Source organism: Brassica napus, chromosome C9 (assembly GCF_020379485.1).
Source record: "Brassica napus cultivar Da-Ae chromosome C9, Da-Ae, whole genome shotgun sequence".
Lineage (NCBI taxonomy): Eukaryota > Viridiplantae > Streptophyta > Magnoliopsida > Brassicales > Brassicaceae > Brassica > Brassica napus.
Window position 1 is genome coordinate 60,523,834 of NC_063452.1, and position 27,783 is coordinate 60,551,616.

At 42.1% G+C, this 27,783-nt stretch overlaps 1 protein-coding gene, 1 non-coding gene and 1 pseudogene across 2 annotated transcripts; 1 reads left to right on the forward strand and 2 right to left on the reverse strand.

Moving 5' to 3' along the window:
- Positions 1-7,191: 7,191 nt before the first annotated feature.
- Positions 7,192-7,599, reverse strand: LOC125592777 (secreted RxLR effector protein 161-like). Its single transcript, XM_048768187.1, has one exon. It carries the CDS (start codon positions 7,597-7,599, stop codon positions 7,192-7,194), a length of 408 nt encoding a protein of 135 aa, XP_048624144.1.
- Positions 7,600-14,099: 6,500 nt separating this feature from the next.
- Positions 14,100-14,206, reverse strand: LOC125593567. The gene has a single exon (XR_007329470.1). It is a non-coding gene; the product is annotated as a small nucleolar RNA R71 (small nucleolar RNA).
- Positions 14,207-24,334: 10,128 nt separating this feature from the next.
- On the forward strand, positions 24,335-27,458 carry LOC106446662 (annotated as a pseudogene).
- Positions 27,459-27,783: the final 325 nt, after the last annotated feature.

Genomic DNA, 27,783 nt, shown 5'->3' on the forward strand with positions numbered 1-27,783 from the left:
TCCGTCTGACATCTTTAGGTTGATATCTCCAATACCAACTATGTCCAAAGGTAATCCATCAGCAAGATATACCTTTCCGTAATTTCCCGCAACATAATTTTCCATGATGTTATGGTGCGGTGTGGTGTGGAACGACGCTCCTGAGTCAAGCACCCATGAATCGACTGGGCTATCGACATAGGAGATTGACGCTTTGGTGGTATTTGCAGTTACATCACGAGCTTTAATTTTCCTCGGGGAATCAACAGACACTACCAATGCATCAGCGATTTCACGTGTCACTACATTGGCTCCGCCTCTAATGTTGTCTTCCTTCTTCGGTGGTGCTCGGCAATTCTTCTTAATGTGACCTGTCTTTCCACAATTCCAGCACTCTGCAGGCTGTCTGAATTTGGACTGGCCCCATCCATTCCTTGACTTCGATCAGCCATTACTCCGGTTATTTCTATCTGGGTTTCTCCCTCTGTTTTCCACGTTGAAAGCAGAGCTGTTGATGCCTCCCCAGAGTCTATCCTTCGAACTTCCTCACCAAGGATACGATCTCTAACATCATTGAATTTGAGCTTTTGAGTACCCACAGAATTACTAACCGCTGCCCTCATCGGCTCCCAACTATTTGGCAGAGATGCCAACAAAATCAGTGCTCGCACTTCATCATCAAACTCGATTTCAACCGATGACAGTTGGTTGACAATCGTGTTGAACTCGTTCACATGTGCGGCAACCAGGCCACCTTCTTCCATCTTCAAATGAAAGAGTTTCTTCATGAGAAATACCTTATTGTTTGCCGAAGGTTTCTCATACATATCAGAGAGAACTTTCATGAGCCCTTCCGTGGTCTTCTCCTTCGCAACGTTGTGAGCAACGTTTTTCGACAGTGTTAACCTTATAACACCCAGAACTTGTCTATCAAGGAGCTCCCACTCATCCTGATCCATCTTCTCAGGCTTCTTGCTCAGCGGTTGATGAAGCTTCTTTCCGTACAGATAATCTTCAATTTCCATTCTCCAAAATGCATAATCTGTACCGTCAAATTTCCCGATACTGTGCGCCAAACCGTCTTCGCCTCCCATCGTTTCTGGAACCACCGTGTATTAGAGCACCTTCGTCGACAAACCGATGTTACCGACAAAATTCACTATTCACGAAGTACTGTTCACGTGAATAGTAACCCCGCAAAAAATTTGACCGATCACCGTAACTCAGGCTCTGATACCAGTTGTTAGGAAATACGCGGTCAAATTTTGCGGAAAACCAGAATTTATGGGAGCGGGAAAACACACACAAAATTGTTAACAGAGTTCGGCCAATGTTGCCTACGTCTCCGGACCTGCTACAGATCTTTTATTATCAACCCGGGAAATTTTACAAACTCTCAACTCACACCCGATCCCAAATACACTCAAGAAATTATTCGTAATTTCTTAAAGAGAAAGATTTTCTCACAAGAAAGATATTTTTTTTTTCCTCTCTTGCACTCTCTCTTCTTCTCTTCTCTTGTTCTCTCTTACTTTGTTTTTCTTGTTTGGGATGAATTTCTCCTTCTCCTTCATGCATGTATTTATAGGAGGGGGATTTGTGAGTTGGTGGTGAGTTGGTGTAACAACCAAACTTACCAACCAAAAAACCAAAAAAGAACGTGTTCTTCACCATCACCAACTTGCATGCGTTGTTTTTTTGATCAACACTGGCCCATCGGGCAAGACTAATGATAAAAAGAGAAAATGGGACCGGGTGGACGGAGGCAAGACCTCTGGTAGCCGACCTGCGTGTTCCAAATATGGACAGAACCATCCTGGTGAGTGCTGGAAGGCCAAGGGGGCTTGTGTTTGTTGTGGCAGCATGGACCATAGGGTTCAGAACTGTCCTCGACCGAACCAGTCTGGTAGAAGCGGCCAGATGACCTGTTTCCATTGTGGCCAGCGAGGACATTTCCAATCGGATTGTCCCAAGCTGCAAGGAAGTCAGGGGAAGGGCTGTGGAGATTCAGGAAAGGCGTCCCAAGGCAAACCAACCACAACACCGAGGGTGTATGGACTGTCACGAGACGACGGAGCTTCCGGATCTTTTGATTCGATCTCTGGCAATCTCTAAATTTATCTTTTTACATTCAAGTAGTAATGCTTGGTCTGGAACCTAGAATGTCTAGGGGATTCTGATGAGGGGTCTCTGATAGGAACCCTCATGATTGGTGGTGTAAAAACCCACGTACTTTCCGACACAGGGGCTACACATAGGTTTTGTGAGTCCGGGAACTGGTCGGAAAGGGTCTGTTCTGTCTGGACGCTGGAGATAATTTTGGGATAGTGAGGGCAGCCGGAGGGCAAGCCATGAACTCACTAGGTCTGGTGTCAAATATCCCATGTCAATTCAGGGAAAGGTATTCCATGTGAATCTGTCTGTGTCCACCTAAAGAATCACGAAGTGATCTTAGGTATGGACTGGTTGGGAAAGTATCGGGCCACTCTCGATTGCCATAAAGGTCGTGGCAATTGGAGACTGGGCTTCATCCGATCCAGTACCAATGTCTGTGTCCGGCTCAAGAGAAAGTAGTGGTTTCAGCAGTTCGAGCGATTCGGATGCTGAAACAGGGTTGTCAGTCTTTTTTGGCTACAATTACAACTACAGAGCCAGGCAGTTCTGTCTGTCTGAAAGACCTTTCAGAAGATTCGTTGGTGTCGAAGTTCCCAGATGTGTTCCAGTTGCCACAGGGTGTCCCCCCTGATAGGTCGGATCCATTTATGATTGAACTAGAGCCAGGGACAGCTCCGCAGTCCTAGAGTCCGTTTCTGTCAGCTCCCGCCGAGATGGCAGAGCCGAAGTTGACCATGTCTGAGAGAGGACCATGGTCGCAGTACAACCAAGTCGGAGTTTGACCTAAGGTTGAGAATGATCAAGTCCAGTAAAGGACGAGGATCAGGCCACGACCTATTCGGAGATGGACCTATGGTCGGGGTGAAACGGTCGAGTCCCCGGGTGGACCAGGACCGGAATACGATCACGTCCGTAAATGGCCCAAGATCGAATTATGACAAAGTCCAGTGAAGGACAGAAGTCAAGTCTGAGGCGTTTTTAGTCTGGAGGGACTAAGATCGCAATGTGGCCAAGCCTGAAAAGGTTGTGGCTGATTAAGGGGATGATCCAATACGTTGTGGCTGAGGTCATGAGCCTTATTGTCCATGAAGGACAAAAGAATCATAACAATCTGTTAGGACTCGTTGTAGGACGAGCATCCTAAAGATTGGAACGAGTTCGTGAAGACTTGACTGGTACATCAATGGGCAAAGAGATTCGATCATTGGAGAGTTCATTTGGTTCTTAAAGAATCAAGTTGTTCTGTTCAAAACGAGACTAAGTTCCGTTGGGACATTTTGTCATGAGACAAGGTATAACCACCACTGGATTCGAGGACGAATCCATCTCAAGTGGGGGAGACTTGTCGCATCCCCGTCCCGGGATCTTGACATAAGGCCTAGACGTTTCGATAGAAACCAGACTGCATTTGTTCAGATCAAGAGAATTGATCGTGAACAAGGTGGGATGAGTGAAATGATCAGAATGGATCATGGGTCTATGTCAATAAATGGATCAAAGGACTTTGACGGATTGAATAGGATGAAGAGAACAAGTTGGGAGAGTTGTACAATAGCTGGACGATGTAGACGAGTAGCTCGATCAGCTAGACGTAGCTCGGTCAAGCTCAGCCTAGCTCGTTCCAAGTTAAGTCAGCTCAACCAGCTGGACTATTAGCTCACTCAGCTGGGTCAGCTGAGAGCCAGCTCAACTCAGCTCGACAGAGTGTTCGGGTCTCGGGCAGTTGGACCGAGTCCGGGCCGGTGGTGGGCTGGTTGGCCGGCCATGTGGGCTAGGAACTGATGGGTCCGTGGGCTATGTCCAGAAGGCCTGGGAATCTCTTTGGGCTCAGGACCGACCCAAGAAAGGACAGTTATGGGCGATGGGGTGCAAGTAGCCAAGGTTACAACCTTTTGGTCAAGTCATGCCCATTCGCCTAGCAAGTTGTACCTGTTCGTGTGTCAAGTCCTGGCCGCCCATTCTCTATAAATATAGGCCCTCTCTGTCCATTCTAGAGGATGAGTTTCGTGAGAAACAAAAGGCTAAGGCCAAATAGAAAGAGAGAGAGAGAGATCGGCCGGAAAATACTCGGTTGTGGTGGTTTAGTATCTCCGACAAGGAGAACGGTTTAGGAGAGAGGAGACCGTGTGGTTATGGATACCCAAGGCATAGAGAAAGGTCTGGAGAAGGACTACAACCCCGTGGTTCAGTCAGATAGGGTCAGTGGGGTCACCACCGACTCATCGGCCAAGACAATCGGACAGTCCGAACCGGTCTAGCCATGGGCGTTTGGATTATGTCCTATTCTTCTTATTATTTTCATCTATTTCTTCTTCTACTACTCCTGTACATTGGCGTGGCCTTTTTGATATGTTGGGATTGGTTATAATCGTGGTTCTGGTTGAGTAATGCGGTCGCGGTCCATAACCGACGAGTTAGGCGCGCGCATGATCTGACTGGCCTTAGGTGATCCGATTGGATAGGGGCGGTTCTGTTCTGTTCTGAATGGTTACAACCCTTCCCTGAACAGTCACAATGGTTCATGACTTGGGTAGGTTAAGGCGTGGTCCTTTGGCCATAGGCCGGACACACGCACGGACCAGACAGTCCGCACGAGCGGTTAAGTCGAGCAGTTGGAACATCTGAATGGGTGCGAGTTGCCAAGGGTCATGAGTTGCCAAGAGGCACGTGTGTCCAAAGGGTACTAGTCCCCAAAGGGTGTGAGTTCCAAACGGTTCCATTGGTTCAACGCTTAGGCCGAACCAAGTGGACACTCCGCGGCTGCATAGTCGAACAGATGGACGATTCGTTTAACCGGAGTGTTGTGTCGCAAGGTCGGATCGGTTGCAAGGAAATCCGGTTTGGGCTTGGGCCTTACTCGGTGGTATGGATCCAGGCTTTGGGTCGGATCAGGTAAGAAGGTCCGTGAGCCTTTGGGCCGGACTTATAACTGGCCGATCGCACCTAGATCTTAACCGGACGGTTAGATGGGACTATGGACGATCCAGCTATGGTTTGATGGTTCTAGCCGCAAAGGCTAAGTGGGATATCTTACAATCAACTTCGGGTTGGTGAGTAGGATAGGTGCCATATGCCTTATGTTGGGCGTAGACCCACATGATGGCAATGGAAGGCCGGTTATGTCAATATCTGCTAAGTAGACGATGGCTTATCAAGTCTAGTGGCTGGATCATGTTTCATGACGATGTTTCGATGGCCGAGCACTAGTATGGATAGTCACGTTGCTGGAGTAAGAGTATTGATGTGATGCTTCTAGATATCAACCTTGGTGTTGATAACTTCGAGATTGGCTAAGAGTCATGACGAAGTATATGGCTAGTACTATGTGTCGTAGACCATAAGTATTGAGCCTAAGTATGATTGTTCAAGGAAGTCCGTGTAAGATCTGATCATGGTTGAGTATGGACGACCTGACCTCTGAATGATGGTCCAAGGTGTCGGTACTAACCTGATGAATGAAAACATAGGTTGGTATGAACAAATCATATATGTTGTCTGGGTTAAGTCCCAAGGCCGGTCAGGCCAGATGATGACTCATCAGTTCCAAGTCATGTGAGGATGGTTGGTTGATTCACTTAGGATCTAATGAGCTTTGTCAGTCCAGAAGATGGACTTGGTACTATTGCCTATAAGGCAAAAGGATTTCGGATTGTGCATGAGCCAAGAAAGGCCAGATGTATATCCTTATCCTTTCAAAGACTTCTCAAAGGTTACTTATCTCTGTGGGGGTGGTTGGTTGAATGACTAAGTACCTAGGGGAGCTGTTTGATGCAGGATTCAAGATAAGGACCTTAAGTAAGATCATTGAGTGATCGTGGTCCAGCTGTCAAGCCAGAGCAATTCGAGTCAATGGAGGACCGAAGAGCTAATAAGCTCCGTAGATGTGGCAAAGGTAAGATCTTGCAATACCTGCATAGATCTAGATAGAATAGTTTAGGGGAATGGAACCTCAGAATCGTATGACTTGGTTTGGGTTTAGGATTGACCTTTAAGCTAATCGGTAGTTGTGTAAACTGACCAAAGCTAAGGTGATTCGACCAGACAAGTGTTAGATTGGTTTTAGACCAATGGTTAATTAGAGAATAATCCGTTGCGTATATGTTGAAAGGATCTAGGCTATAAAGGGCTAAGAAAGTCTTTAACTAAGGTCTAAGTTAGCCCTCGCCTTTAGGTGATATTATAATTAAAGGGCGAAAATTAAGAGGTTCGGCCAGGAAGTGGACCGAGCGAAGTAAGGCTTCGACCGCGGCCTAGTCGGCCGGATCGGGGTGTTACACCGGCAGCTTAGGAGCCTCAGTCTCCATCAACTTAGTCCCCTCATGCTTAGGAATCTCTAGAATCTTGGGCAACTCAGGCTTTGGGAATTCAGGTAGCTTGGGCATGCCTCTGTTTTAGGGATCTCCGGGAACTTAGGAACTTCGAATTTCGGTAGCTCAGGCAATTTTGGTATCTCCGGTTTAGGAATCTCCTCCACTAACCGGCGAGCTCCCACTAAAACCGGATCAGCTAGCAATGCGGTAAGACAGATGATCAGAAGTGGTGATGGGAGGAGAAGAGCAAAGAGACTCTTCTTCATAAATGCCATGTTTCTGCTTGATTGTAAAGTTTTTACCTTCTTTTTCCTTTGATGTGTGTATAGAATTTGAAGATGCAAACAAGAATGACTCTCTTATTATAACCTGAGAAAATATCTCAAAACTCAAGTTCTCAATCTCTAAACTCTTTTGTCTTCAAGCTTAATCCAACAATCTCCCCCTTAAGCTTGAACTCCATCTTTGACAAATCATACACTCCAATGAGGTCTCTCATTTCCCTGAATTTGATGCGCCCCAAAGGTTTGGTTAATATATCAGCTCGCTGCTCAGTTCCAGGTACATGTTCAACCTCTATCAATCCTTTCTCAACACACTCTCTGATGAAATGATATCTAGTGTGTATATGTTTACTACGACCATGGAAAACAGGGTTCCTTGTAAGAGCAATGGCCGACTGGTTATCTATTCGTATGACGACCCTCTCACTCTCAGCTCCGTGTATTTCCTCAAGCAAATCCTTGAGCCATATTGCCTGTCTTGCAGCCTCTCTTCCAGCCATGAACTATGCCTCGCACGACGATAAAGCCACAGTTTCTTGCTTTTGAGAGCACCACGTGATTGGACATTTACCAAGGTAGAAGACATGACCCGTAGTGCTCTTACCATCATCTGGATCCACATTGTGACTGCTGTCGCTGAAACCTAAGAGTCTCACCGGTTCCCTTGCAGAAGCGCTATTGAACGTTAAGCCATAAGAAGTCGTACCCTGCAAGTAACGTAAGCATTGCTTCATCGCCACTCCGTGTGATTCCTTAGGGTCCTGCATATATCTAGACAACACACCAACACAATCGTACAGGTCGGGGCGGGTGTGAAGTAGGTAACGCAAGCAGCCAACCTTCTTTCTGTAATTTGTTGCGTCAATAGACTTCTCTGTTTCAGACTTCGACAGCTTCGAAACTGAGTCCATCGGTGTCTGAACTGGATTTCAATCTTTCATACCTGCATCCTCAAGGATCTTCAGCGCATAACCTCTCTGACTCAAGGTAATTCCTCTTTTATGTTGAGTGACCTCTATTCCAAGATAATACGTCAGCTCTCCAAGATCACTCATTTCAAACTTCATCGCCATCTCCCTTTTGAACTCGAAGATGAGCTCAATGTTTGATCCTGTCACAAACAGGTCATCGACATAAACCGCGACAATGAGAAACTTGTCTTTCACTTTCTTCCTGTAGACCGAAGGCTCTTTCGAGCACTTGCAGAACTTAAGCTCATTCAAGATTGCATTAAGCTTGTTGTTCCACGCTCGTGGGGCTTGTCTTAGCCCATATAAAGCTTTGTTCAATCTATAAACCTTTCTCTCAGAACCTTTAACTTCGAAACCCTCTGGTTGACTTACATAGACAGTCTCTTTCAACTCCCCGTGCAAGAACGCCGTTTTAACATCGAGATGGTGAATGATCCAACCATTTGAAGCTGCTAAGTTACAGAGAAGCCGGATTTTTTCTATACGTGCCACAGGTGTAAAGACTTTGTCAAAATCTATTCCATGTTGTTGTACATACCCTTTAGCGACCAGTCGGGCTTTATGTTTCTTAATGCTTCCATCTGAGTTTCGCTTGAGCTTAAAGATCCACTTCAAGCCGATTGTCTTTGCTCCATGAGGAAGATCTGCGAGCGTCCAAGTGCCATTCTCAATGATTGAACGCATCTCGTCCTCTATTTCTCCTTCTTCTTCTGTGAGATATAGCACATAATCTTCAAGGTACTTCGGTTTGGTGATCTGACGCTGTGATCTTCTCAATGTGGTCTCTGTCTCCATCTCTTCCTCATCATCTTCGGTTCCATTACCAAGAGAAGTGGATCTTATGATGTCATGGTGCTCTGCTCCTTCATTCCCGACAGTCTCTACATCAACCTTAGCTTCGCTTTCGACAGTACCGTGTATCCCACGGTTTCCATAAGTTCCAATAGCTATTTTGAAACTTCCAGCTTCGTGTTGATTTGTTTGGTTTTGGCTCCAATTCCACCCTTTTGCTTCATCAAAGACGACGTCCCTACTCACCACAACCTTTTGATCATGGGGATCAAACATTCGATATGTCTTTGACCCTGGTTCTGTCCTCAGATGGACTAGCATTCGAGACCTGTCTTCGAGCTTCTTCACGTGAGGTTTTACTGTCTTTGCATAGCCTATACAACCAAAAACTCGAATGTGACTGAGATTCGGTTTTCTTCCTCTTAGTGCTTCGTATGGTGTCTTCTCCTTAAGTACTCTGGTTGCAACTCTGTTTAGAAGGTATGTCGTGTGTCTCACTGCCTCTCCCCATAGGTAGTTAGGAACTCGCATATGTTTCAATATGCTTCTGGTCATCTCCATCATCGTTCTATTGCGTCTCTCTACAACTCTGTTTTGTTGCGGTGTGTATGGGGCTGTGAGATGCCTTCTTATTCTTGTTTGTTCGCAGTATGCGTTGAATTCGGTTGAAACGAATTCACCTCCTCTAAATCTTGTGTCATGTGTCTTGTTCCACCATTACTCAAAAGACTTTGAATTTATCAAACACATCATTCTTTTCTTTCAAAAATATCGTCCACATGTAACGAGTATGGTCGTCGATGAGTACAAAGACATATCTGATTCCAGATACTGTGCTCGGAGATATTGGTCCACACAGGTCGCCGTGCACGAGCTCAAGAGCCTTGTCTGCTCTATATGCAGTTTCTTGTGGAAACACTTGTCTTGTTTGCTTGCCAAGCAAACAGGAGCCACAGATCCCTTTCTCAAAATTGATGTGAGGAACTCCGATCAAAAGATCCTTCTGAACCATTACCTTGATTGTATCTATGTTCACATGTCCCAATCGTGCGTGCCATCTGCTCGAGTCGCTTGTCGTTGTGGACAATAGACACACTGTTTCTTTTATCCCCATCCGAACTTTATACAAACGGTTCCTTGACCTTGTTGCCTTGACAAGTAGTTTCCCGGCTTGGTCATGCATTGTCAAGCATTCTCCCTTTAATCTTATGTCGCATCCTGCTTCAGTGGCCTGTCCAAGGCTAATGATGTTGCTCCTCAGGTCTGGTATATAGTAGACATCACACATTGTCCTTGTTTCTCCGTTTTGGTCGACAAATTCAATCGAGCCCTTTCCCTTAATGTCGATGCGTGAGTCATCTCCAAACTTGACCTTCCCTGTTATCTCTTCATCGATCCTTTTGAAGTACCTACGATCTCCTGTCATGTGATTACTGGCTCCATTATCAAGGTACCACATGTTGTCCTCTCCACAGGTCGGCATCACCTTCTCTTCATTTAGAAATACCACTTCATTCAACATGAGCTCGTCTGCATCTTGCGTTGAATCTTTATCATGTTCTTGTGCCTCTTGCAGCTTGAGAAGATGATCTTGATAGGTAGAGGCGTAATGGCCCATCTTATCGCATCTGAAACACATTATCCTCTACGTGTCTCTGCCCCCACGACCACGGCCTCTGCCCCTATTGAACCGTCCTCCTCTTCCTCTGCTTCCTTTATACTCCTCATGATAATCACGATTGGACTGTTGCTCTGTATTAGAGTACATCAGTTTGCTCTGCTCCTCTTGATTTTCTTCTTCTTCTTGGATACGCTCTTCATAAGCTTTCAGACGTCCCACAATGTCTTCGAAACTTGTGTTCTTGAGGTCAAGAACTTGTTCAAGAGAGGCTACTATATGTATAAATTTTCTGCGAGGAAGACTCTTCAGAAACTTTTTAACAAGTTTTGATTCTTCAATCTCTTCACCTAAGGCATGAGATTTTGAAGAAATTTCTGATAGCTTGCCGAATGAAGTCATCTATCTTCTCACTGTCTTTCATCTTCAATCTATCGAATTCTGCCATTAAAGTCTGCAGTCTAGCCTCTTTCACTCTCTCTGCACCAATATGACGCGTCCTGATAGCGTCCCACACCTTCTTAGCTGTATCTAACTCCCCAACTTGTAGCACTAAGGCCTCTGGAATTGCCTGAAACAACAGAGCGATTGCCATATCGTTCTTATCATCTTCATTTGTTCATGTCTCGACGATACTCCACACCTTCTGGACCCTCAGCACGTTCTTCATTCGTATGGCCCATACAGTGTAGTTCGTCGAGTTCAATATCGGGCACTTGATGGAAGAATGATTTCCTTCCTTCAAATTCGGTGTTGTCACAATTGAAAGATTCTCCATTCTCAATAAGCCGTATGTAGATCAAGTAGGTATTGATTTTTGTAAGGCTCTGATACCAAATATAGAATTCGAAGATGCAAACAAGAATGACTCTCTTATTATAATCTGAGAAAATATCTCAAAACTCAAGTTCTCAATCTCTAAAACTCTTTTGTCTTCAAGCTTAATCCAGCAGTGTGTTTGTTTGTTGTTGGTTTTTGATGAGTTTTTGGTCTTTGATCTGGATGGCTATATATAGGTGTTGTGAGGAAGAAGAAAGATGAGTTTGGTGGGGAAAAAATCTGTATAATTCAAAAAGTTCGTTTAACCTCTCTATCTGTATATCTACATTGTCATTTTCAATCTCTTGACTTTTAGATCCTAGTGTTTGCGTGTTCATCCTTTTGTTACACGTCTATCTTTAAAAAAGGTTTAAACCTTGCAAACTCGGAGAACACAATCTTGAAAATCATCATCAATTGTACGGAGTTTATTAAAAGTTACTAACAGATCATTCAAGATTGAAGCTTGATCAATAATGCCTTGCAAATATCTAGACAGTTGTTTTAATTTGATGATCCAAACTAGTTTCAAGATGAAACTTTTGCACATAAATTTGGTTTATTTTTAAGTACGAAAAACACAGTTACGGATTAAGAAAGAATGCAAACATAGTTTACGTCGAGGTCGACGTAGATCCTTTGTCGCTGTGTGTAGGTTATGCTATTTGTCATCAAAGTCATACAAGTACAATGCATTGTTTGATATTGATCTTCAGACACTACAAGAAAACATCGGTATTCGGACGGACATTCCGACGGAAAATGAAATCCTCGGAATTTCCCGAGGAATTTCCGAGGAAACATCAATCCGTCGGAATATTCCGAGGAAATTCCGACGAACTAGTGATGATCGATGCGTTTTTGGACATATACCCATCGATCGATCACATTGTTACGCTTTGGTCCATCTTAGTGATCGATCGATGCGTTTTTGGACATAAATACATCGATCGATCCGTTTATAAAAAAACATTCGAGATTTTGAAACCCCAAACACTAGTTCCTCAGAATTTCCTCGGAATATTCCGAGGAAATTCCGAGGAACACTTGATATCCTTGATCGATCGATGGGATAATCTCATCGATCGATCACATTGTTACGCTTTGGTCCATCTTAGTGATCGATCGATGCGTTTTTGGACATAAATACATCGATCGATCCGTTTATAAAAAAACATTCGAGATTTTGAAACCCCAAACACTAGTTCCTCAGAATTTCCTCGGAATATTCCGAGGAAATTCCGAGGAACACTTGATATCCTCGATCGATCGATAGGATAATCTCATCGATCGATCACATTGTTACGCTTTGGTCCATCTTAGTGATCGATCGATGCGTTTTTGGACATAAATACATCGATCGATCCGTTTATAAAAAAACATTCGAGATTTTGAAACCCCAAACACTAGTTCCTCAGAATTTCCTCGGAATATTCCGAGGAAATTCCGAGGAACACTTGATATCCTCGATCGATCGATGGGATAATCTCATCGATCGATCACATTGTTACGCTTTGGTCCATCTTAGTGATCGATCGATGCGTTTTTGGACATATATCCATCGATCGATCCGTTTAAAAAAAAAATTGACGTTTTGAAACCCCAAACACTAGTTCCTCGGAATTTCCTCGGAATATTTCGACGGAATTCTGAGGAAGAAAAGGGTTTCCTCGGAATTCCCTCGGAATATTCCGAGGAGATTGATGTTAGGAGTTTTCAAGGCTCCTAAGACAAATGTTGTAGTATAGTGATTGTCGAACCAGTTCTGAGGGATATCAAAGCACTGAGAATGCAAGTACTCACTTAATCTAAGTGCAACCAATGATTTAGATGGGTTTTAAGCTATGACTAAAACTAGAAAGCAATAACAGAATGATACTTTCTTGACTAAGGGAAAAGAGAACTCATGGGCATAGGGATTAAGGGTGATTAGGTTAGTTCTAGGATGTTTTAGTGTAGATCATTCTTGTTCCTTGCTAGTAGAGTATTCTTGATGCATCTTCTGAGTTGGCCACTCAAAAGTTGATCAATAGGCATTTCCCACCCGAAAGGTGTTTGATGAAATGCCTGAGACAACTCTCCTAGGCTTTTAGTATACTTTGCCAAAGACATTTGTTGTTAAAGATGCTAAGATAGCTAATAGACTTGTTAGTAATGATTGCTTTCGTATTATTCAACCAAAGACATTTGATGTTTGAGATATGTTAGCAAATGAGCATTCATCTAGACATAGAGCTTGCTTAGAATTGTGTCTAGGCTTAAGGTTGATAGTTTGATTGATCATTTGCCATCCTTAGTTCGATACTTGATCACCCAAGGTCTAATCCCTATGCCCATGAGTTCTCTTTTCCCTTAGTCAAGAAAGTATCATTCTGTTATTGCTTTCTAGTTTTAGTCATAGCTTAAAACCCATCTAAATCATTGGTTGCACTTAGATTAAGTGAGTACTTGCATTCTCAGTGCTTTGATATCCCTCAGAACTGGTTCGACAATCACTATACTACAGCATTTGTCTTAGGAGCCTTGAAAACTCCTAACATCAAATTGGCGCCGTTGCCAAATTCTGAGTAGATTTGAACATTGAGATTTAGTCACTTACTTGAGACTAAGTCATTTTTATTTTCTTTTGTTACTGATTCTTCTTCTTCACCTACCTTTAACTTTCAGGTGTATGAACTTGAGGAGCAGGGGTCCATCAAACCTAGTTCCAATAGTAGCAGACATCAGAGCTTTCGAGAGGGAGTGTGCTAGAGCTAGAAGAGAAGAAGAACAACAAGCCCACTTGCAGAGATTGGATATTGATATGGCAGATCCACCGCAAGGGGCAGAACACCAACCGCGGGCAGCTCGACCCATTGGTACTTATGACCGCCCCAACATTCTTGGTCATAGACTAGGAATCCGAGCACCGGCTGTGGCAGCCAACAACTTTGAGGTCAAGTCAGGACTCCTCAACGTGATCGAGAACAACAAATATCATGGCTTGGCTTTAGAGGACCCATTCGATCACTTGGACAGGTTCAACAGCTACTGTGGGTTGTCAAAAACCAATGGTGTGTCAGAGGATGCCTTAAAGCTGAAGTTATTCCCTTTCTCTTTGGGGGATAAGGGACGTCAGTGGGAGAAGTCTCTACCCAGCGACTCTATCACCACTTGGGATGAGTGCAAGAGAGCATTCTTGGAGAAATTCTTCTCATCCTCAAGAACTGCTAAGCTGAGAAATGAGATCTCCAGTTTCCAACATAAGAACTTGGAAGGATTCAGTGAAGCCTGGGAGAGATTCAAGGGCTACCAAGCTCAATGCCCACACCATGGTTTCTCTAAGGAGAGCTTGCTGAGCACATTCTACCGTGGTGCTCTTCCTAAGTACAGGGCCAGACTGGATACAGCTAGCAATGGGTTCTTCTTGGGGAGAACTGAGGAAGATGCAGAGGAGCTGGTTGACAACATGGTAAAGAGTGATGCAGTCTACAGTGGAGACCACGACAGAAACAGCCGAACAGATGATAAGCAGACGAGGAAGGAGTTGAAAGCTCTACAGGATAAGATAGACATCCTCCTTGCTGATAAAGCCACACAAGAGCAGCTGCACTTTGTTGGTAACCCAAGCCAAGATACACCACCTGTTGTCCATGAGGTTGAGGGTTTGGAAGGTCAGGAAGAGCTGTGTTTCATCAACAACAATGGTAGCTGGTACAAAAAAGAGCCCAACTTTCAGTACAACAACTACCAACAGAAATCCTATCCCAACAACCAACATAGTGGTTATCCGCCTCAAAACAACCAGCAAGGCAGCTATCAACCTCAGCAAAACCCCTCATCTGGTTCCTCTGCTCCTCAAGAGAGCAGCACTGACACCCTGCTGAAACAAATCTTGGAGTCTCAGACTAGAAGTGAGAAACATGTTGGATATGAGTTGAAAAACCTTCATTCCAAGATTGATGGGAGCTACAATGAGCTCAACAACAAGTTCTCACATCTTGCTTCTACAGTCAAGAATTTAGAGAATCAGTTTGCTTCCATGAACACTCACCAGACTCGCCAGCAAGGATCTCTACCTGGAAAATCTGACCAAAACCCCAAGGAGGCCAAAGCTATCACCCTTAGGAGTGGTAAGCAGTTACCTCCTACAACCCTCACCAGGGATGCTGAGAAACTAGGTGAGGAGGTGGCCATCAACTTAGATGATGAAGTGGTGATTGTTGATGAGAAAATCAATGATGAAATCTTGGAGAAAATTGTGGAAGCCAAGGGTAAAGGAAAGGTTGGGGAAGAGAAGAAAACAGTGAAGGATGGTGAAGTTCTTGCTCCAGCAAGTGAGAATTCTTTTGTTCCTCCTCCCTATGAACCCAAACTACCATTCCCTGGTAGATTCAAGAGGCAGCTGCTAGAGAAGTACAAGGCTTTGTTTGACAAGCAAATGAGTGAAGCTCAGGTTGCAATGCCCATCATCGATGCTTTCATGTTGATTCCTCAATACAACAAGTTCCTGAAAGATGTTGTAGCTACAAAGAAGAAGGAAATGGAAAGCATGATGATTCTTACCCATGAGTGCAGTGCCATCATCCAAAGGCTTGATGTTCCAGAGAAGTTAGAGGATCCAGGATGCTTCACACTACCTTGTGCTCTTGGACCTATGGTGTTTGAGAAATGTCTCTGCGATTTGGGAGCTAGTGTCAGTGTGATGCCTTTGTCTGTTGCAAAGAAGCTTGGATTCACTCAGTACAAGAAGTGTAGACTCTCTCTGGTGTTAGCTGATCGTTCAGTGAAGTACCCTGTGGGCATCTTAGAGGACCTACCTGTGAAGATTGGAAGGTGTGAGATACCTACAGATTTTGTGGTGCTTGAGATGGGTGAGGAGGCTCACGACCCATTGATTCTTGGAAGGCCATTCTTAGCTACAGCAGGAGCAATTGTTAAGGTGAAAGAGGGAACGATTGATCTCCATTTGGGTAAAGGGCATATTCTCCACTTTGACATCAAGGAGAAAATGAAGAAACCAACTGTGTTCGGGCAAGCCTTCTACATTGAAGAGATGGGCACTCTTGCTGATGAGCACCTTGAAGAGTTACCACCTGAGGACGACGAGGAGGGAGCATCTCCCTCTACTCATTCCCCATAGAAGGTAACCCACTACTTTCCTTTGTATATACCATTTCGTTTTTGCATATTAGTTTTCTCTTTTTGGGTATCTCTCTCTCCTTGACAACACAGAGACTGTGTCATTTAAGTTTGGGGGAGGTACCAAGTATTTGATCACGTTTGCTTTGATGATTTTGAGTCTCATGCATTGCATTATACATATATATTTGCATTAAAAAAAAAAAAAAAAAAAAATTCATTTAGTTTGCATCATTGGCATTTCTAGGAGAGTCTAGAGCATATAGGTTGCATTTACTTGCATTGGGAGCAATGATTTGAAATGCCTTGTAAAGAACATTACTTTGCACCTGAATAGCTTATGTACCTCTCAAAAACACTTGTATGCTTCGAGCCTTGAAGACTCTTCCTGAAACTTGTTGATTGCTGAAACTCAGTCTTTGAAGCCAACTACAACCTTATTTGAACTAAACGAACTTAATGCTTCTTGCTCATGGTCCCTTGTGTACTGAGTCATGGCTATACACACCTGAGTTGTCACATCCTTTATGCCAATCTTATTCTGACAAACTCTAGTGGTAGACCACTCCCAAAACCTTTCCCTCCTTTTAAGCTTTCATTGTTTGATGAGTGAGGCCTTCTTCGGAAAGTCTTACATGTGCATAATGTTGAGAGTATCGGGAACGACAATGCTTGATCTTCATTCTTGCTAGATTGGGCACTCTATTGTCTAGCTATAGGTGGGAGGTGAGAGTTGTGATTATGATTTGGGAGCAATGAAAAAGGAAAAGAAATGACTCTTTGTGTTTAAGTGAATTGTCTTATTGGGATAAGTAGAAAAACCTCTAGCTCAAGTTATGAAAAGTCTTGGCCCCCATCTAAAAAAAAAAAAAAAAAAAAAGAGAAATAAAATATGAAAAGAAACGAAAAAGAAAGAAAAAGGGGGCTAGCAAAGTTGTTAGGAGCTAAGTAATGTTTTGAGGTTGTGAAAAATCCCTTGTAGATTTCAAAGAGAAGGAGTTAATGTTCTTAGGATCTTTTGGTGAGAGATGTGAGTTGGGTTTGGCATTTGAGAATGATTGTGTAATTGTATGTTTGGGAAAATGGTAGAACAATGGAGATTGAGCATTGTATGCATGAGTTGATCCCTTTCTTAGATATATTATGTGCAATGTCAAGGCTACTTGTTTCGAGAGTAAACCACCTTAAAGATTTTATGTTTCGAACCTCTTGAATCACTTGAATAAAAGTCTTCCCTCACCCAACCAAATGACTTGGACCAACTTACCATTTGCAAGAATTCACCTGATGTTTTGTGCTTAATGAATGTGAGAGTTGGTTGATTTGAATGTGTGGATGCATGATGATGAGTGTAGGGATGAAAAGAGTTCAGATAGACCTAGAGAAGCTAGAGTGTAATAAGAGAGTGTGCTCGTGCTGGATTAGATGTTGAATCGAGTACTAGTTGTGTTTCTTTTGGCTATGAGCTCCCACCTTCAAACCTCTCTCCCTATGAGTTCTAGAAAGTTCACTTGTGGACAAGTAAAAGAACAAGTTTGGGGGAGTTGATATCTTGTATATTTCCATTATCTTATCCATTCATCCATGTGCATTTTGATCATATAGACTAGGATTTAGCCATGTTTAGGTTGCATTTTGCATACATAAGTCTTTATCAGGTATTGGAGTACCACATGGAGTTCTCGGAGACATTTGGGTGTGTTTGGAGCTCGAAAGAGGTGTAAAGATGATCATTGGACGAGCAGAGCGTTGGGAGCGACTTCCCGGAGCGACACCAGCAAGTCGCTCTAATTTGATGTTAGGAGTTTTCAAGGCTCCTAAGACAAATGTTGTAGTATAGTGATTGTCGAACCAGTTCTGAGGGATATCAAAGCACTGAGAATGCAAGTACTCACTTAATCTAAGTGCAACCAATGATTTAGATGGGTTTTAAGCTATGACTAAAACTAGAAAGCAATAACAGAATGATACTTTCTTGACTAAGGGAAAAGAGAACTCATGGGCATAGGGATTAGACCTTGGGTGATCAAGTATCGAACTAAGGATGACAAATGATCAATCAAACTATCAACCTTAAGCCTAGACACAATTCTAAGCAAGCTCTATGTCTAGATGAATGCTCATTTGCTAACATATCTCAAACATCAAATGTCTTTGGTTGAATAATATGAAAGCAATCATTACTAACAAGTCTATTAGCTATCTTAGCATCTTTAACAACAAATGTCTTTGGCAAAGTATACTAAAAGCCTAGGAGAGTTGTCTCAGGCATTTCATCAAACACCTTTCGGGTGGGAAATGCCTATTGATCAACTTTTGAGTGGCCAACTCAGAAGATGCATTAAGAATACTCTACTAGCAAGGAACAAGAATGATCTACACTAAAACATCCTAGAACTAACCTAATCACCCTTAATCTCCCTAACCCATGAATTCAAAAGGTGATTACTCACTAATCTCCATGATTCCTCTTAAACCCATATTGGATTTCAGATTAATCATTCAGAGAAAATACAGATAATAGAATAGAAATCAACAGTAGAACATGTGATCAATGAATCAAAGAGATCCCCTTTTTCAAGGTTTTTGGTGGTTTTCTTCAGAACAAAGATAGATCTGCCTCCTCGTGGCTTACAGAGTATTAAAACATAGGTTTAGAAAATAAAAATATGCATCATGAAATGACCAAAAGGCCCTTGAGAAATCATAAGTTCGAGCAGAAATAAGACGCGGAGCGACCTCCGCTCGTCGCTCCGAGTAGTCGCTCCACACTTCGGGAGCGACCTCGCTGTGTCGCTGCGAGAGGTCGCTCCGGACTCGTTCTCGCGTTCCCGAGTGATGAAAATGCGAGCGACCTCCGCTCGTCGCTCCGAGTAGTCGCTCCATGCTTCGGGAGCGACCTCGCTGTGTCGCTGCGAGAGGTCGCTCTGGCTCCATTGTGTTGTCGTCATGCGATAGAAATGCGAGCGACCTCGGGGTGTCACTCTGGCCAAGTCGCTCTGGGCTTCGGGAGCGACCTGGAGTGGTCGCTCTGATAGGTCGCTCCGGGTCAGTTTTCGGCTTCCACCGGGATGAAATGGCGAGCGACTTCTCCGCATCGCTCTGGTAAGGTCGCTCTGAAAAGGCAGGTCAGAGCGACTTGCTGGTGTCGCTCCGGGAAGTCGCTCCCAACGCTCTGCTCGTCCAATGATCATCTTTACACCTCTTTCGAGCTCCAAACACACCCAAATGTCTCCGAGAACTCCATGTGGTACTCCAATACCTGATAAAGACTTATGTATGCAAAATGCAACCTAAACATGGCTAAATCCTAGTCTATATGATCAAAATGCACATGGATGAATGGATAAGATAATGGAAATATACAAGATATCAGAGATTCCGAGGAAATAGGGTTTTTAAACCGAAAACAACGTTTTGCGGTTTGAATAACACCTATATAACCCTTATTAAGTGTCTTACGTTCATTATGAAGTCAAAAATTTGTTCATTACCCTATAATAAATACTTTTCCGATTGTATGAACGAGATCCCCACAACATAAGAGAAACACTTATACACTTTAATGAACGGTAAAGGGAATACTTACAATTCGTTTTGAAATTTGTTATTTCATGGTTTATGCTCATCTATACAAAGAATCTTCAATGGTATGCATTACAATTGTATAAGAAATGAAATACGGCAAAAAAAATTGATGTTTTGAAACCCCAAACACTAGTTCCTCGGTATTTCCTCGGAATATTCCGAGGAAATTCCGAGGAACAATATAAATTAATAGAAATACATGCACAGGATATTCTTTTTCCTCGAATTAATGAAAATATTCTGAGGAAATTCCGACGGATATTTAAGTGGCCGTCGGAATTTCCTCGGAATATTTTCATTGAACCGGGCAAACAAGCCGCCAAATATTTCGCGAAAATTGAAATTGAAAATACTGAGAGAATTCCGACGGAAAATATCCGTCAGACCCAAGGTTTTATAAACTCGAACCGCATCTTCCCCATTTCTCTCTTCTTCCCCATTTCTCTCTTCTTCCTCTCCGGCGATCTCTCTCTCCTTCCGGCGTTCTCCACCTTCTCTCGCGATGATCTCTCCGGCGAATCCTTTCCATTCCTTTACAAATCATGTAAGGACCTTATCCCACTCTCTTAGGTATAGAACTTTTTTTATAAATTGTTTATTATTTTTGTATTTACAAAACGTTTATATAAATTCGATTTTACAAAACGTTTTTGTATATAAATTCGATTTTTGGATTTATAAAAGATGATTTCATATTTATAAAAATATTTATATTTATTAAAACTAATTTTGTATTTATAAAACATTTTTTTGATTTATAAACACTATTTTTTTATTTTTGTATTTATAAAAACTATTTTTAAATATACAAAACGTTCTTTCTATATAAATTCGTTTTTTGGATTTATAAAAGATGATTTTATATTTTAAAATTAATTTTGTATTTATAAAACATTTTTTGATTTATAAACACTATTATATTATTTTTTGTATTTATAAATACTATTTTGTATTTATAAAAAGATAATTTTATATCTATAAAAATATTTATATTTATTAAAACTAATTTTGTATTTATAAAACATTTTTTTTATTAATAAACACTATTTTATTATTTTTTGTATTTATAAAAACTATTTTGTATTTATAAAAAGATGATTTCATATTTATAAAAATATTTATATTTATTAAAACTAATTTTGTATTTATAAAACATTTTTTTATTTATAAAAACGATTTTATTATTTTTTGTATTTTAAATATGTTTTCTATTTCAATTTTAATTTTATATTTTTGAATTTCAATTTAAAAAAATAAATTTATAATTTTTTTTTTGAATTTTGGAAATATTCCGAGGAAGTGTATCCCTCGGAATATTCCGACGACATATTCCTCGGAATATTCCGAGGAATTTCCGACGAAAAAAGTCCTCGGAATATTCCGAGGAAATGAATTTCCTCGGAATTTCCTCGGAATTCCGTCGGAAATTTCCGAGGGATTTCCGAGGAAAGATGAATTTCCGAAGAGTTATTTCCGAGGACTTTTTTCGTCGGTATGTCGTCGGAATAGCGTTATTCCGACGACATACCGACGATTTTTTCTCTCAGTATGCCGCTGTGTTTCTTGTAGTGAGACATATGTACAAAAGAAAAGTTCCAGTCAGACCAAACTAAACAAAACCTGAGCAGATCAAAGCCTTTTCCACCAAATAGAACATTCTTCTAATTATGCTACATCCACTAATCTGAGAAAAAAAGTGTTGACAATTTTACTCAGACGTCCATAGTACCATAGCCACCATAAATCCTGCAACCGGTTTTTGGATATGATACATAAGATTACATTTACCAAAATACATCAACTAGACGTACATTGATTCCACAAACGAACCAACACTACATCATTTTCAACTACTAAGCAATGCATAAAACCAAGGCCCAGGCAAACACAAAACAAACAAGGAAGGTCTTACTTTCACTAAGTAGCCTTGACCTTATCAGCTGCAACAACACAAAAAGTATTTACAGATTTTTCAAGAACTCATCAAGTTCCTCAAAAAACTTAAATCCTTTTGAGATCATCGTCCTTTCTTATTTTTCTTTGCATGATCTCTCTCTTCTTCATCATCATCAGATATTGTAATAAACAGCTCATCACCATCACCATCAACGTCGTGATAGTTTCTTGGAGCAGGAGCTTTAACATTTGCTTGATGATCAGGGGGGCTTTGAACAGGGCAACGGAAGAGATGTGAAACTGGCGACCAACCGGAACCAGAGGTTTTAGCATCAACCGGAAACATAGTCTCCGTCTTAACCGCTTCAAACGCTCTCCCACATTGCTGACACCTCAACACGCATTCCTCGTAACCCTCAGGGTACTCAAAAAGCGCGTAACAGTACGGACAAGCCGTCCAAAAGCTCCTAGCCTTAGGATTCTCCGAGGTCTCAGCTTTACTCTCCTGTCGGCACTGAAACTGCTCCGAGTGGCTTTGAGGTTGACCGAGTCGGCTCAGCTGCAACTCTCGGTCGTATATCGATTTTCTTGGAGGATCAGAGAGGACGGACCAAGCTTCGGAGACGAGCTTGAGCGCTTGATCTGCGAAAGGGAGACGGTTCGCGGTGGGGTTGAGGAGAAGAGCGAGTCTACGGTACTGAATAGCTGTGTTCGAGGCTTTGTGTTAACCTGTCGAGACGGAGCACCGCGTACCAGTCAGGTAGTTTCGAATCTCCGACGGTGGAGTCTCCGGCGAGGAGTGTGTCGGAGATGGCGATGATGTAGTCAGCTGCATGTGCTCGAGAAGGGTCGTCTTCGCATGCGCTGATGGCTAATGCCTTTGCTCTATGGGTAATTTTGTCATTTTAACTAGGCCTCCCTAAACCGGCCGGTATACAGCATACCAATGATTGTTATTGAACTGATCTCAAGTTTTTTTTCTTGATTAACCATTGTCATTACAAATTAGGACAATTTTCATATGCCACCTGTGTTTGTCTGAATATAGTAAGTTTTTTTTGTTTCCTTAGCAATTTGTATACATTTGAAGTTATGAATTATTCCTAACAATTCGGTTTTGATGATTAATTTGGAACATTCTCATGGGGTCAAACGGTAAGAACGGAGGTGGTGGTAAAGACTGTATTAACAGCCACACATTATCTTCTTTTTCTTTTTCTCCCCCACGCACTTTTTTTTTTTGATCAAACTAAACTTGCATTAATTTTAAATGTGTTTACACTCCAACAAAAGAGGATACAAAAAGGCTATTAACAGCCAAACAAACAACAACAACAACATAAGGAATAGAATGACGATACAAATCACAAGAAGTAGCCATATGAAATCGTACCACAACAACATCATAAGCTTCTTTAAAGACCGCATCTAGTGTAACCCGTAGGACAACACACACTGCACCATACGCAGAGAAGAGCATTCGATGGGAGGAAAATCTTTGCAATACCAACGAAACTTGTTCATCCAATTTACTCCATATAAGAAGAAATATTAGGAAAAAAGACTGATTCAAACGAGGGACAAGCGGGAAATTAAAACCCGCCACATCCATATTCATCGGGATAAAGATGACAATGAATTTCTCTTCTACCTGCCACCAAGAAGAGAGATACACAAACACAACACCAACATCCGGAATAAAACCCATAAGAGAACTGCATACTGCAGACGCTCGCGCCAAGGCGATATAAATGCTACTAAAGGTCACAAAGGTAGAACCAAATGAGACTAAGCCCATCGGTATATCACCAGCTAAGATCATGAACCTCAATTCCAACATCACCCATACAGATAGCTGTCTAAACCATTCTACAGTAGCAGAATAAGTAGTAAATAAAGAGCTAATATGAGCATGAAGGACCTTACAAGGACCACTGGTAGGGAGGTCGAAACACCCAAATAGAGACCTGTATATCACAGGATAATGGAGCCCGTAAGCGAAAGAAGTGTCATCGACACACCCAAATAGATACCTGTATAGCACAGGAGAAAGGAGCCCGTAGGCGAAGGAAGTGTCGCTAGCAGACACCGGGAGACCACCACCACCACTTTTCTTTGTTGCCATCCTAGATGGAGGCTTTAGAGTTAAGATATGGGTAAGAGCTTGAGGAGATGGTATGAATGGCCGAAGAACAGTGATGATTCCACAAACACGAACCACAAGATTTGGATATAAACCTTTAGAACCAGATCTTGTGGCACCAAAGAACACAAAAGAAACAACACCACCACTGGCCAGATTTGGAAATCGAGTTTCCAGATTCTGAATATACGCTTGAGAGAGGGTGAATGGTGTGTCAAAGTGCAGGTGAACAACGAGGCGGAATGAAGCGTCGGGAGGATCCGGTGGTTCTGTCCGGGAGAGAGCTTCGAACAGCACCGGAGAAAACAAACACGGCGGCAGATCTGGTGGTTCGTGCGGAGTGAGAGCTTGCGCAAGAGACGACGAACACGGTTGCGGAGAGAGAGCTTCGATCGGCACCGGATAAGGCAGAGACGGCGGCGGATCAGGAGGAGGGCGGGGTCGCAACGGAGGAGACGAGGGCCGGAGTGACGAAAGACGGGACACCATCACTATCGGAGCCATGGGAGAGCTGTTTCAGAGTGTTGGAGGCTGGAGAACTGGATTGAATCTGAAAAGGAAATCCATGGAGGAGGCCACTTAGGGAAGAGCGTCAGAGAGAGAAACCTTGCATACTTTGTTTCTTTAATATAACAAAAAAAGCTGTTAGAGATTAGAGAAGAATTAAAGACGATCGACAATAGAGATCGGTTGCAACAATGGATGAAGAGTATGATGTGATTGTTCTTGGGACTGGTCTCAAGGAGTGTATCCTTAGTGGTCTCCTCTCTGTCGATGGCCTCAAGGTTTTCTCCTTCACATTTCACTTCCAAATGCATGCTTATTTTTGAGCATCACATGCATGCAGTACATAAAGCAGTTATCTTTCAAATATGTAAACATCATCGATTTAATATTTTGTTTGTTTGGGTGTATATAAGTACTGCATATGGACAGAAACGACTCCTATGGAGGAGAATCATCCTCTCTTAACCTCACTCAGCTATGGAAGCGTTTCAGGGGAAGTGACACTCCCCAAGAAAATCTTGGAGCTATCAGGGAATACAATGTCGATATGATCCCAAAGGTATATGCATTTCTATAAGTGAATATGCAAATATATGTAACGTGAATTGATAAATGGAGATTTATATGGTTTCTTGATCTACAGTTCATTATGGCTAATGGACTCCTTGTTCAAACCCTAATTCACACCGATGTCACCAAGTATCTTAACTTCAAAGCCGTTGATGGTAGCTTAGCTTCGTCTACAATAAGGGCAAGGTAGTGATTCACTCTATTTTGCCTTTTAAACACAACTGATTACTAGAGATTTTGAGCATCCTTACCATACGAAAACGTCAGATCTATAAAGTCCCAGCCACTGATGTGGAAGCTCTAAAATCGCCATTGATGGGACTATTCGAGAAACGACGTGCGAGAAAGTTCTTCATCTATGTGCAAGACTATGATGAGAAGGATTCTAAGTCTCACGAAGGACTGGACCTAAGCAAAGTTACCGCTAGAGAGATCATCTCGTACGTACAACATATTTTCTTCCAGCTCAAAATCATTTCATCATTGTTTCTTGTGTTACACGCTCTGTCTCTCTGTTTTTTTTCTCCGGATAGGAAGTATGGACTTGAAGATGATACAATCGACTTCATCGGCCATGCCTTAGCGCTTCACAATGACGATGACTACTTGGATCAACCGGCCATTGATTTTGTTAAGAGAATCAAGGTAAAGCGTTTTTATTTTCTTCCTGAACGAGGAATGTTCTGATCTCAGTGTGCCATTTTATTGCTTTGTTATCTGGTAAAGCTCTACGCGGAATCATTGGCTCGATTCCAAGGAGGATCTCCTTACATCTACCCATTGTATGGTCTAGGAGAGTTGCCACAGGTCCGTGTTCACCTTATTCTCATGAAACATCTTAGGTTTCCTCTTAATTTAAGACCATTTTCTATGTCTCAAATCTCTGTTCTGTTCTAAGGCTTTCGCACGTTTGAGCGCTGTGTATGGAGGGACTTACATGCTGAACAAGCCTGAATGCAAGGTTACACACCATCCATAATCTCTTCTTTCTTGGTTTTGTTTATTAGAAATCTCATATCCATAAATGTAAGATAGCCCTAAACTCATGAATATCTTTTAACATTGTCCCTAACAGGTTGAGTTTGATGGCTCCGGAAAAGCTATCGGTGTCACTTCTGCAGGAGAAACTGCTAAATGCAAGAAAGTTGTCTGTGATCCTTCTTACTTGTCTGACAAGGTAACCCTAAACCCATGTCACCTAATAAAGGTTGGTTCACGTACGGTCTAGTTACTTTCTAAGAAGGGTTCCTTGTGTTTCAGGTTAAGAAAGTTGGGAAAGTGACTCGAGCGGTGTGTATAATGAGCCATCCAATCCCAGACACTAATGAGGCTCACTCGGTCCAAATCATTCTTCCTCAGAAGTAGCTCGGCCGCAAATCAGACATGTTAGAGATCATAATCAAATAACACACATTTTAGTGTAGAAACATAGTAACCATTCTGATTGTGTAGGTACTTATTCTGTTGCTCACAACGTAGCACCAAAGGGGAAATACATTGCTTTTGTCTCTGCAGAAGCTGAGACTGATAATCCAGAAGAAGAGCTTAAAGCTGGAATCGAATTGCTTGGACCTATTGATGAGATCTTCTACCATTCTTATGACACATACGTTCCAACCAATAAGCAAGAAGAAGACAACTGCTTCATCTCCGGTGTAAGTGAATATCATAGTCATATAGTCTCAGTAATTTTTGTTTATTTATTACATGTCTTTGTTTTCTTTTTTTTGTTGATGTTACTTTGGTTTTCTTTTCTTTTCAGACTTATGATGCAACAACACATTTCGAGAGTACAGTGGTGGATGTCCTAGAGATGTACACCATATGCCTCTACGCTCAGCCTATTTTACCTAAAGAAGCAAGTTAACAATGATTTGCTGGTGTGATGGATATTAGAACTGCAGATTCTTAATTTATTAAAATAACAAAAAACATTTATAAAAAGGGTGTCTTCAAGTTTAGTTGTTCATAACGAACATGATGAGCATATCCTAGTCTAACTTTCCACTCATTCCAAGAGCGAACAAGCCAGCCTTGGGATGTGACCATCTCCTCCATGTTCACCAGCTCAACTTTGCTGTGTTCATCAACGGTTTTTTGGACATGGGCATTTGCTTTCTTTCTCTCCAGGAAAATCTCATTAAGTTTTGTCTTCAACCAGTGATATTCCGTGTTTTTAACGGTTTTAAACTCGTTTTGGAGCAATTAAATGGTCGGTTTTAATTAATGTTTTGGTCTATTTGATGCGTTTTGGTGTTCTTAAGTGTAATATGCAGGTTACTAGATAGCTTGAAAGAAAAGAACGCATTCGGGATTTATTCAGAAGCAAGATGGACCGAACATTGGACCGAATGAAGTATTGATCGCACAGAGCACGAGATCGCCGATCCGGTCTACCTGGATCGACCGATCCCAGGCTCATACACGAGATCGACCGATCCGGTCTACCTGGATCGACCGATCTCAGGCGCTACGGGCTCCACACGCACAAACGAGCTTTTCACTCCTTTTTACCCACTCCCCTCAATAATTCAGAGAGGAACTCGACTTTGGAGACTCACAAAAGACCAGGGGCGACCAAGGAGGAGATTTACAAGTTCTAGAGAGAAGATTTGAGTGTTTTGTACTTGTTTTGGTGTGATTTGTGAAGATTTGTAAAGGAGTTCATCTCAAAACCATTTGGAGAAGATCTTCTGAACCTTTACTCTGTTTTAATACAATCTTATCATGTTTTCTTCATCAAAATCGTTTTGTTCTTGTTTAGTTATGTGTGAGTAGTCATCTAGTTGGGTTTAGGGGTTCTCATAGGGGATTTCTTGATGTTTTGATTCATAAAACGAGTGTAGACTAAGGGATTACGTTTTGGTTCTTCATCTAATGGGTTTCTTACTGCTTGAACTGAATTGATCACTTAGTTCATGATTTCAGATTGTTTGATGCACCGAAAGTGATTGTTTGAACTTCCGAAAATACTTTAGATGAGCAAAGTGTCCTTAACCCTCGGAAGTTGATGTTATTGCGCTTTGTGAACATATTGAACCTGTTCTTAATGCTTGTTTAGAAATTGAAA